This window comes from Chrysochloris asiatica, unplaced genomic scaffold, assembly GCF_000296735.1.
Source record: "Chrysochloris asiatica unplaced genomic scaffold, ChrAsi1.0 scaffold00032, whole genome shotgun sequence".
Classification (NCBI taxonomy): domain Eukaryota; kingdom Metazoa; phylum Chordata; class Mammalia; order Afrosoricida; family Chrysochloridae; genus Chrysochloris; species Chrysochloris asiatica.
In genome coordinates, this window is record NW_006408550.1 from 431,552 (window position 1) to 444,069 (window position 12,518).

Below are 12,518 nucleotides of genomic sequence, written 5' to 3' on the forward strand. Positions count from 1 at the left end.
ACAAGAAATCAAACAATGTATTGCATTAGGCAAATCTGCTGCACAAGACCTTTTTAAAGTGTTGAAGAGCAAAGATGTCAGCTTGAGGACTAAGGTCCGCCTGACCCAAGCCATGGTATTTTCCATAACCTCATATGCATGTGAAAGCTGGACAGTGAATAAGGAAGACCATAGATGAATTGATGGTTTTTGAGTTATGGTGTTGGAGGAGAATATTGAAAGTGCTATGGGCTGCCAAAAGAACCAATAGATCCGTTTTGGAAGAAGTGCAGCCAGAGTGCTCCTTGGAGGCCCAGATGGCCAAACTTCATCTCTCATACTTCAGACATATTGTCAGGAGAGACAATTCGCTAGAGAAGGATATCATGTTTGGTAAGGTGGAGGGTCAGAGAAAAAGAGGAAGACCTCCAATGAGATGGATTGGCTAAGTGGCAGCATCGACGGACTCAGTAGTGAGGTGTTGGCCCAGGATTGGGCAGTGTTTTGTTCTGCTGTGCATAATGTCGCTATGAGTCGGTACTGACTCGATGGCACCTAACAACAACAACACAGTAAATGCTAAATAAATGTTTGTTTAATAAAAAATTTATGTTGAAATTAGAGATACATTATAATGAAAAACAGTGTGTTCTCTAGCATAATAAAGATTGGATTTGGGTATATTGTTGAAGACTGCTGGTGTGGTGCATAGGGTAAGCACTGGACTGCTATCACAAGGTTGGGGGTTCAAATACACCAGCTGCTCCTTGGAAACCCTTTACAGTATCACTGAGTTGAAACTGACGGGACAGCACTTAATAATAACAAAGTATTGCATTTGGTTATTCAGAAGCAAATCCTTCATCCAGAAGGGAGCTCACACCAAGTCTGATTTGAAACATGAAAATAAGAAATGAGATTCTTTAGAAGTAGGAAAGCATTTAAGAACCTGTTGCTTCTAGAAACTTTATCTTGTTTCAGAGGGAAGAGCTCCATCCTGGGAGAATGTTAACATACTCAGTAAAAACAGAATCAAGGCAGTTTCTACATGTACAGCATGGCTCTAACCTGTTGTGTGTTTGCACTTCTTCCGCTGGCTGGGAGCTTTGGAGTCTTTGGTGTCACTCACAGACTATGCATAATGAACCTCCTAACCTGGAGCAAGATTCAGTTTTTAAAAAGCCAGTGCTCCTTGGATGAATTCACAGTGTTCCCGCGAAACAAATTATTCTTAACTTTCCCCCACTGAGTGGCCTGATGGTTATAGTTTAATTACTAGCCACCAAAGTGGGCCTCAGCATTAATAATTGTTTCTTCTATCATCTTGCTAATTTTTGGTAGGAGATTTTTGTCCCCCAGATGGGTCTGTAAAGTGAAAAACTGTTTATTAATGGTGTCTTGTTTTTAAATTTGTTATCCTTTCAGATTATTCATCCAAAAACTGATGATCAAAGAAATAGATTGCAAGAGGCTTGCAAAGACATCCTGCTGTTTAAGAACTTGGATCCGGTAAGATAAACCTTAATAATAGAATAATGGGGTGTGTTTTTTCAGTGCCAGTGTCAAGAATTGTGCAGGATCCTGGATTTTACCCTCCTTAACAGCTAACATGCTATCAAAGGGACCATTGTGGCTCAATGGGTAAGCACTTGACTGCTAACCAAAAGATGTGTGGTTCAAACACATCCAGTGCTTTTCTGGGCGAAGGACCCAGTGATCTGCTTCTGTAAAGATTACAGCCTAGAAACCCATAGGGGGCTGCTCTGCTTTGTCACGTGTGGTCACTGGGAGTCAAAATTCAATTCAATAACACATAAAAAGGTATTTGCCAACAAGCCAGCCTGTCACTGTATTATTAATGCTGACAGAAAGCACCGAGTTCCAGGGTCAAAAACAGTGGATTTTATTACTAAAGGAATCAGGGCTTCTCGCTGTTTTGTGTTGGTCTTTCCTGCTTCCACCCTGGAGGATGCTGAAGGCCCACTGTGGGTGAGCGCAGTGGTCCTATTACAAGAGAGAAGCATGAGCTTGGGGACCATTGCCTGCAGAGCAGAGCAAAGAATCCTGCCATTTGTCTGAGGGAGGTCGTTATCTCATCCTTCAAGGTCACTTGCTACAAGTGCAGCCCTTCGAAACGGCCAAAGTAAGGAGAGCTTAAAACTCAACCTGACGCTTACTCAGAGCGACCCCATACAGGGTTTCTGAAACTTTACAGGAGCAGACAGCCTCATTTTTACCCCTTGGAGCAACTGATGGGTTTGAACTGTCTACCTTATAGTTAGCAGCCCAGCACCTGACCCATAGCGCCTAACCCATAGTGCCACCTGGGCTCCTGAGAGCCTTGTGTTCTTTGTACATTCAGTAAGAATGTGCAGGATTGCTTAGGGCCCAACATACATTTCCTTTCTCAATAGCCAATAATGCCTACCTTCTACATTATACATATATTTAAAGTAACATATTACTTGGCCTTAAAGGTAGATGGAGATTATTTTGTTCTTTTAAGGATTTTGAAATCTCTGTTCTTTGGACTTAGGCTTATCTCCTAATGCCCACTAGGCAGGAGTGTGCATGCTGTTCAGGGTGTTGCCCTGCTCTCTGGTCTTAGTGCTCAGCCCCTTCATCACAGCTTATACTCATTGTAGTTAAGTGCCGTCAGGTCGGTCCCAACACATAGCGACCCTGTACAGGATTTCCAAGGAGCAGCTGCTGAGGTTGAATTGCCAGCCATGTGGTTCATACTGACCTTATGGTCCAGTGCACCACACCAGGACTCCACAATATACTTACTTATTGTTAAACGCCATTTGGCAAAGAACCCCGACCACCATGTTCTGAATGTGCAAACTGAGTTGCCTTTTGTAATTTATCCCCCCAACTTTTTTGGTTCAAATTCTTTATTTTAGTTTTCAGAGTGCTCTCCTAGTTGTTATTTTGTTAAATGCCATCAAGTTGGTTCTGATTCATAGTGACCCTGTATAGAGTTTCAAAGGAGTGGCTGGTTGCTTTGAACCTCTGACCTTGCTGTTCAAACTAACCTTGCGGTCCAGTGCTGATACTACAGTGCTCCACCAGGAGTTGGCTTTCCTAAAGAAGGAGGCATTTAAATCAAGACCCACAGTTTTTAAGATGCAGTCTCCTACAAAAGGACATTTTTCTAAAGGTAGAGGTCCTGTATCAGTCCATGTCTTCTACAGTGGGGTCCTGGTGTGGTGCTGTAAGATAAGTACTGGACTGCTATCCATAATATTGGCAGTTCAAACCCACCAGCCGCTCCTCAGAAACCCTATACAGGGTCGCTGTGAGTCGCAACCAACTTGACAGCACTTAATAACAAGTGTAAGTTTGTATGTCCATACTGGCTCTGACAGGCCTGCCTGTATTGATCAAACCAAAGGTCCATTAGCCACTTCATTCATCCATCCATTCTCTTTAGGGCTGGGATTATTTCACTTTTAGATAGCATACGCCACTCAAGGCTCTGTACACACTGTTGTTACCAATTGCTGATTCAGACTAATGGTAACCCCACGTGGACTCCACAGGGTTTTTAGGCTGTGACCTTTCAAAGGAGATCACCAGGCTTATCTTCCAAGGCACCTCTGATTGGTTTTGAACTGCCAACTTTTAGACTCATAGTTCAGTGCTTAGTCATTTGTACCACCTGGACTACTGCACACCAGGCTCTCAAAAAACTCACTGAACAAGAATAAGAATGCTTTGAATAACCTTTTCTAGTTATTTAGGTGTACATGTTATTGTTGTTATTAAATGTCAAGTCAGTTCCGACTCATAGGGACCTTGTATAGAGTTTCCAAGCAGCAGCTGGTAGATTTGAACTGCCAGCCGTGTGGTTAGCAATCCAGTGCTTATCCTACAGCACCACACTTTAGTGTACATATTTCATAATAAGTTGTAGAATTGGATATTGTATAATTTATAGAATTGGATATTGTTGTTTGTAATATTTGTTCTCTAGAATAAATTATAATCTAGAACCCGAATCTTGCTAAGTTATACAAACCCCTTAGTTATACTCTCGTAGCGTGACTGTGGCCTGTTGAGAGTGAGTCTGCTTTGTCTTAAGTGTATTTGTTCAGTTCATTGAACCCAGACTTACTGAGCACCTTCCCTGTTTAAGTCATGGAGTCAGGACTGAGAAAACAAAGACTGGTTCAATCAATGCTCTGGGTTGTACTGGGGCCAACCAGTGGATCAGATGTTCTCTAAGACAAAGTCTTTGTTCAGTTTTATCACAGTTGTCCAGAATTATCATTGACTTTGTACTGCGGCACTCTAAAGAATGAGGCTGCTGTTTTTCTTCCTCTAAGGATGGAAGTATAACACACAAAATAAAGAGAGCAAATTTAGGAGACTAGCGTGTGAATGGGAATCTTCTCTTGTAGAATTAGTGAAGTGAGTGATTAAAGGGAATTTTGATGGACTTTCAGATAATACCAAATTAGTTCTGTGAAAATAAAGAACACCAGACTATGTGATCTGCTACCTCTAGGAATCCAAGTAACTATTATGTAAAGAAACAACTGTGTGTGTGTGTGTGTGTATGATGATAATTTTTGTGTTGGGTTTAAACTGAATTAGTATTTAACTAATTTGCTGCAAATACACACAGAAGACAGCTGTAAAATTAATTCTTACTTTTACCCCTAGGGGTAAGCTTCATCCAAGGATTTTTCGGCTAGAATGTTATGCGAGAAATTTTTAGAAATTAGCAAAAAAATGTTTCCCTAACTGTAATATGTCTACATATAATCCAAGAATCTTGTTAAAATTCAGTTCCTATTCCTGAGGTCTGGACTAGAGCATTTCTTATGAACGAACTCCCAGGAGGTGTCGATATTGCTGGTCCATAACCATAATTTGAGGACCAGAGTCAGAAGTGAAAAAGTTGTAGTTCGATAGATAGCTTGGTATTACCATATGTTATTTTGTTTGCATACTTCCCTGTTGAATTGAACCAGTATTTTAATTTTTCAGCAGTAACTAGGTAACAGATTACCACTGTTTAGTCACTACTGAAAAATTAAAATAGATTTCTTGCACCGCTCTGCTGAAGATTTTCAATGTACGTTTTTAAAACAAGTTCATGGGAAAAAAAGGAAAAACTAGTTTATGAATTGCCAGTTAAAGGACAGAGAATGTTTAGATAGTCTCCATTGTGGAGTGCTTTGTATCGAAGAAGCAAATGTTGCTTCTAAAAGATCTGTTTTTGACATTTGAGGAAAAGGATGTAATGCATCTTCCTCTTATCTCAGATTCTTTTAGAAATGATATCAGGTATTCATAAGTAAAATTTAAATTTTTCAACAAATTGTCACCTGGAATAAGATTGAAAGGTTTGGGTTATCTCATATTTTAAACAATCTTCTAATTTTTTTGTGAAGTGCGTTTTTTATAATAATGCCAAAAGTATTTTACAAATAAGATAATAATCTTGTAGCAGATAGTAACTCCTTTCAGCTCAGTTTCTTGACTGCCTATTGTGTTCCAAAGCCTGTACAAGGTTTTGGAATCCACAAAGACATGGTTGTTCTTCACCAAGGAGGAGATCTGGGCAGCCAACAAACATATGAAGAAATGTTCACGATCACTAGCTATTGTTGTTGTTGTTGTTGTCATCGAGTCGGCACCGGCTCATAGTGACCGTATGCACAGCAGAACGAAACATTGCCTGATCGTGGGCCAACCTCACTACTGTTGCCATACTTGAGTCCATCGATGCTGCCACTTGGCCAATCCATCTCATTGGGGGTCTTCCTCTTTATCTCTGACCCAACCATTAGAGAGATGCAAATCAAAACAACAATGAGATATCATCTCACACCAGCAATAACAACAAAGATCAAAAAAGTAGAGGACAATAAATGCTGGCTAGGATGTGGAGAGACTGAGACACTCCTGCATTGCTGGTAGGATTGCAAAATGGTCCAACCTCTCTGGAAAGCAATATGGCACTTCCTCAGAAAGTTGGAAATAGAAATTCCTTATGATCCAGCAATTCCTCTACTTGGTATTTACCTACAAGAAATATGAGCCATAACATGCGTAGATATATGCACACCAATGTTCATAGAAGTACTATTTACAATAGCAAAAAGATGGAGACACCCTAAGTGCTCATCAATGGAAGAATGGATAAACAAACTGTGGTACATACACACAATGGAATATTATGCTACCTTGAAGAACAACAAGGAAGCTGTAAACTATCGCATAACATGGATGAACCTTGAGGAAATTATGCTGAGTGAAATTAGTCAGACACAAAAGGAGAAATACTGCATAAGAGCACTACTGTAAAAGACTAAGATAACCCATATGGGGGGCAGGGGGAGGGAATTCTTTGATGGTTACCTGGATGTAGTGGGTGTGGTGAGGGGAAGGAGGGGAAGGTGGAACACAGGGCAGACAATAGACACAGGGTAGTTTGGATGCTATGGGGGGGGTGGGGGTGGCGTGCAATATACAAGAAAGGGGAGGGGAATGGAAGAACAAAGCGGATGGGAGAACAATTAGGCAGGTTTGCATGGGCTAAGTGGGACAGAGGTAAATAATGATGTATGCACAACCTTGGAACAATAGGGCTCTGGGATACAAATATTGAGAGACATGGTTAGAATGGGGAAAAAGGGGGAAATAATGTTCAGATGCTTGGCTGTCTTTTGAATCTTGGTTTCCCTGGCATACCATTATAAAATGGACACTTGAGGGGGAGAGAAAAGAATAGCTGAAATGTCACCATAGAAAGCTTGTAAGTCCGTCTTCTGCCTATAACTGATTGGAATACCTAAAATGGGGCTACAACATGCCCAGTGAAGGAGGCTTCCTGCGGAGCTTCTGCATTACATAAGACTATAGGTGGAATCCTGAACCTCACCCAGACTCTTCAGAGGTGGGAAATTTCCCCTTGAAAGGACTAGCAGACCAGCCTGGAGCAGCTAGAAGAACAGAAGATACTTCTGGAAAGAAAGACCGGCAGGAAAAATACAAAACAATAACGGCAGTCCTACTGACTACTACAAGAACAAGCAAGTTGCTTGCCCAGGAGACATCAAGGCAAGTGGTCAGGTCCCCTCAAGGCAAACCCTCTTCCAAAACAGACTTAATGGGAATATACGCTCTGATTAGTGACCATGTTCCTCACCAATAAGGGGAAGTGAGGGAAAAACAGCAATCAAGCTGCGAGCTAAGCCCTACAATGTTCAATAACTCGTGTGAACCCGGGTGGAAAACTTGTTGGCCAACATTGTGGCAAGACCTGGGGACTTTTGGACCCAGAGTCAGTGACATAGCCACAGAGGACTAGAGTGGAGAATGAAGCATCCAGCTGATAAGAAGAGAGGACATTTGCACAAGAACACTCACACTTGCAGATAATACCCACTCGATCTGGCTTCGGTGACTGGATGATCACAGCTCAACTAGAAGAAGAAAGAAGAGGACAAAAAAAGAGTAATCTGATACAATTTGATGAACTGGATCTACACCTATGGATGCAGTAGCTCAAAAGAGGGAACAAATCTTTACAGCAAGGATCAATCCCACCCCCTCCATACACAGTGTAGACAGGGATGGATATTGGCTATCCAAAATGGGGGGCTACAAAGGCAAGAAGTGACTGGCTTACAAGCTTTCAAGAGGGAGCCTAGATCCAGAGGGCACAGAGGAAGGTAGAATCTCCACTGAGTAATATTCAATCAGTCTGGGTGGGGCTGATGAAAGGAGATGGGGATAGGTCTCTTGTGGTACAATGGTGAATACTTATCAGGACTGACTGTGAGGGTTGGAAATGTAAAGGTAGACATTTTGAAGCAAAAGGAGGGAGTGACTCTTTGCAGTCCAGGAGCCGAGGTCCCTGGAACCATCAAGGGAGAAGAGTGGAGTGTGGGACCCTACCCAGAGAAATCGTTGACGCCAGAGACGGAGGCAGAGACGATGACGTGGAAAGATGGAGCAGCTGGGGACTTTACACCCAGAGAGGGAGAGGGGCTGTGTGCTGATGACTGAGGGGCAGGCTTGCAGGGTATAAACTTTGGTTGGTTGATAATATATGGAGGGGATTGTAATCATGGCAATGAAACGATATACGATAGAATGAATGTAAAGTTAATATTCTCCCATGTAAACAATCACATAATTCACAATAAACATTAAAAAAAAAAAAAAGATATGGTTATTGTCCTGAAACTTATAATTTAACAAGAGCTATAAACATGCAAGGAGCTCTGGTAGCGTAGTGGTTATGAATCGGGCTGCTAATGTCACAGTCATTAGTTCAAAACTACCAGCTGTTCTGTGGGAGAAAGATGAAGCTTTCTGTTCCTGTAAAGATTTACAGCCTTGGAAACCCCTATGCAGGGTTGCTATGAGTCAGAACCGACTCCATGGCACATAACAACAACAACAAATAAACATGTACACAAAGCATTTCAGTAAGACATGGTAAGTGCTACACTATGGCCAAGGTAACCTAAGGAGACGGTGGAGGTCTCTTAGCCCAACCAGAGACTTCAGGAACCTGGAGAGGCCACCTGAGCAGTCTCAGAAAATGAGTGGAAGAAAAGTAGAGAGTTAGCACTAGAACTCTGAAGTGAAAGACGTTTAGTGATGGGAGCTCGTTCTGAAAGGTCATTTTCCGGTGTCATGCTGAAGCATTGGGTAAATCCTACAGGCTCAGCAGAGAAGGAAGAAACCACTGTGTGTGTGCGTGCTGATAATTCTTGGATCCTATGTAGCCCTGGTGGTGCAGTGGTTAAGCGCTCCACCTGTGACTCAGTGGAAGAAAAGGCCTGGTCTGTTTCTGTTAAGGATTGTTGTTCATCGTACAAAACTCTACAGGGCAGTTCTGTTCTGTCACATGGGGTCACTATGATTCCACGATGCCTAACAACAGCAAGCAGAGAAGTATAGCAGTCAGATTGCCGCAGTCCCACTGTGGTGACAATGTAGAAGATAAAGCAGAGAGAAAAGAGGGTGATGTGGACAAGAACAGAGAAAAGGCCTCGTTAGGAAAACGTGACGTGATCCAGGAAGAAGAAATGGGCCTGGACTAGGGGAGGAAGACAAAGGATGGACAGACAGGGATGGGTTCTTGAAGTATTTCAACGCTTGATTGACAGAGCTTGGATCGTGGTGAGTGACTGAATTTGGGCTTCAGAGGAAGTATCCAGGGCTGACTGTTGGTGTCTGGTTGGAATGACTGGAGGTGGCATGCACCTCCTGAGATGATAGGAAAACTTGAAAGAGGAAAAGGGAAACAATAATGACTAATTAGCAAGAAGAGTCATCTTGACTTTGTATGTCATTTGAATTTTCTGAAGTCATTGTTTAGCTTGAAAACCTTACACCTCTCAATTTTCTCTGGAGGGCTGTATGTTCATACATGCTGAGCGCAGCCTTTACAATTATTAACCTCTTTGAAGGTATTCTTTTCATGAATATTTTAATGCTGAACTCCCTAAGCCATTTTCCTTTCTGAAATATTTTTAATTTGAAGCAAAGTGAACTCATTTCCCTGTGCTAGCTGATAGCCATTTTAGTCAACGCAGAGTAAATGGTTCGTTTCCAGGTGAGTCAGCGCCCTGTCACTGAGCTCTGTCTTGCAGGTACATTCGGGAGGAGAATAGTCTGTGGATTTCCTTCAGTGGTTACCAGTCATGATCAGCCTCTGCATATTCAATATCTCCTCCGTTCTTTCCATTCTGTTCACAATTATGGGGAAATTACATTTCAATTGAGTAGGACAGTCGTCTGTCACATAGAGAAGTTTGGAAATAAATCATTGTTCTTTATTTTATCAGGAATTACTTTTTAACATAATCTGTATATAAATTCTTTAAGTCTTAATGTTTTAAAATGCAACTTAGCTCCAAGATCAACCCCCAAATTTTTATAGCATTTTTTTTCCTCTTGCTAGTTGCCATTTAAGTCAGAGTTCATCAATAAAGCTGATAGTCCCCCTCCACCTGCCCCAAGAGTTGACATAAATAAGAAGCAGAAGAAAATTTTAGTAAAACTTGTGAATTTTGAAAGGTGACTGTATGTTGCCTGGGTTGATGAACTCATTTGGATAAAATGGTCCCTCTGGGGCCAGTTAACACCATATCAAGCAAACACTGTTTTACTGCCATGGTGGCTACAGCCGCTCCTTCCAGCCCCCCACCACCACCACCACCACTGCTTTTCCTCTTATAGGTGCCAGGGCTCCCCCAGCGGTGCAGGGAGAGGATGAAGAAAGACTGCATGCAAACTCATTGGTGTCGTTTTCCCAAACATTTCTCCTAGTCTGCATGAAGATACAACATTATGTTCTGTATTTCACATGGAAAGGTTGGCTTACTAAATTAATTTTTTAAACTTCAGTCAACACATGTATATAGTTTGCAAGGATTCCGAAAGAACTTCCTGTAAAAAGGAAACGTCTTTTCTCTCCAGTTGCTCAGGAGCCAGGTTCTTTTAGCACCCACCCCAACCCCCACCCCCGGCTATCTTTACAGCATTATGATAGGCATCTGGCTACAAGTATATTGTTGTTAAGTGCTGTCGGTTCCAACCATAGCGACCCTGTATAGGGTTTGCAAAGAGCAACTGGTGAGCTTGAACCACTGACCTTGTAGTTCAAATGGCTTTGCAGTCTGGTGCATTAATCCACAGCACCACACCAGGACTCCTTTCTTAAATTTTTGATGGCAGCACACTCTGCAAAGTGTCTACTCTTTTTTCTCTTCCTTACTTATTTGTCGAGATATCCCATAATCTCTTTTTAAATTAGTTTTACCAGTGTAGGTTTATTTATAAAAGTTCAGTTTGGTGTGGTGCTGTGGGATCATGCACTAGTCCACAAGGTCGGTTTCAAGTGCAAGGGAGGCAGTTCAAACTTAAACAGCTACTCCTCGGAAATCCCATACAGGGTCGCTATGAGTCAGAACCAACTCGACAGCACTTAACAACAATATATATCATGAAAGGAGCCCTGGTGGCACAGTGGGCTAAGTGTTGGGCTGCTAACTTTAAGGTCAGCAGTTCAAACCCACCAGGTGCTCCGAGACTAAAAAGATGAGGCTGTCTTCTGCTGTAGACTTACAGCCTCATCTTTTTAGTGGAAGTCTACTCTGGCCTATAGAGTTGCTGTGAGTCAGAACTGACTTGATGGTTGTTGTTGTTGTTAAGTGCCGTCGAGTCGTGTTTTTAATTTTCAAGCTATTCACTTTTTTCCCCCCTGAGTTGGTCATTTTCTAAATAACTTCTTTTGTTTGTTTCATGGACTACATCATCTTGAGTATCTTTGTGAATACAAAGTAGAATGTTTTAAAAACTTTCTACTGTTCCCTGAAATGTCTGTCTCATCCGGTGTTACTTTGCTGTTTATCTTAATTTTGGAGGCTTCCTGAGAGGCAATAAAAAAGCTGATTTGGAACTGTGAGTAAGTAGGGTAGGTCTGTCATATGCCATAGCCATACTTTTTAGGTTGAGCTGACAAGGAGCCGGTTGTTAGGTTGGGGAACCCTTAATGCCAGTGTGTGAAGAGCTTTGTTCTAGGGCACCATCTTTAACAACAGTTGTTGTAGTTTTTATTTGTTTTGTTTCTCCCAAAAACCTCATTCTGATCTCTTGGGGAGCATTGGGGCTGAGCCACAGCTGCTAGGCATTCTTTGTTTAGGGTGGAGGGACTTGGAAGGAAAACACGAGTTGATCCAGAGAACGTTAATTTAGCCCCCTGGCTTCCAGTTCTGTGACTCACTTCCAACTCAGATGAACCACATGCTTCCAGGTCTGGAGCTTGCTGGGGTTTATGGGTCCCTCTCCACGCTGGCTCACCTGTGCTGCACTCGGTGCCCGAGTAAACCCTGGGAATCTCTCACTCATCACTGCCCCTTCCAGTGCTTTCCATATGGTAGGTTTCATACCTTCACAATCCTCTCTAAACCCAATAGAAGAAGATAGCCACATGTTGTCTTCCTTTCCTCTTCTTGATCAGCAATGGTTTACCATTTTTACCTGTGTTCTCTACTTGCATCTTATTTCTTTCTCTTTAATCTATCTTCACCTTCTTAATTTATGGATATTAACAATTCCTTATGGCTGGGCAGCTGTTGTTGTACCAAGAATTCAGAGCTTATTCTGTGGCAGAAGAAGTCAGCCCCATTAATGACTTGGGTCATTTTGGCCCTGTCTTTGTCTATACCCATTTATTCTTTCTGTCTGTAGGCCTCTGAATTGTTAATGTATTTGTTCTGAGGAAAGATTTATTTCACCTCTTGGTTTTTACTCAGTAGCTGCACTTTATCCTTGTGCTCTGTCAACCACACAATTACTAGAATTTTTTTTTAATTGTATATACAGTAGTTTAAATAGTCATTGAATCATAGTTATGATGTTTCTCATTTCAGTTTCAATAAATCTGCTTTAGTGTGGGAAATGGTTGCTTCTTTTTTTTTTTTCTTAAATGTTTTATTGTGAATTATGTGATAGTTTACATGGGAGAACATTAGTTTTACATTCATTCTATCATAGATCGT

General features: G+C 41.7%; 1 protein-coding gene across 1 annotated transcript in view; it reads left to right on the forward strand.

Annotated features, from left to right (window-relative positions):
• Positions 1–12,518, forward strand: part of PRKAR2B (protein kinase, cAMP-dependent, regulatory, type II, beta) — a 108,453-nt gene that overhangs the window by 72,761 nt on the left and 23,174 nt on the right. The window contains exon 4 of the mRNA XM_006859267.1: positions 1,405–1,488. Within this exon, the coding sequence (XP_006859329.1) occupies positions 1,405–1,488 (84 nt within the window). The remainder of the gene's footprint in view (positions 1–1,404; positions 1,489–12,518) is intronic.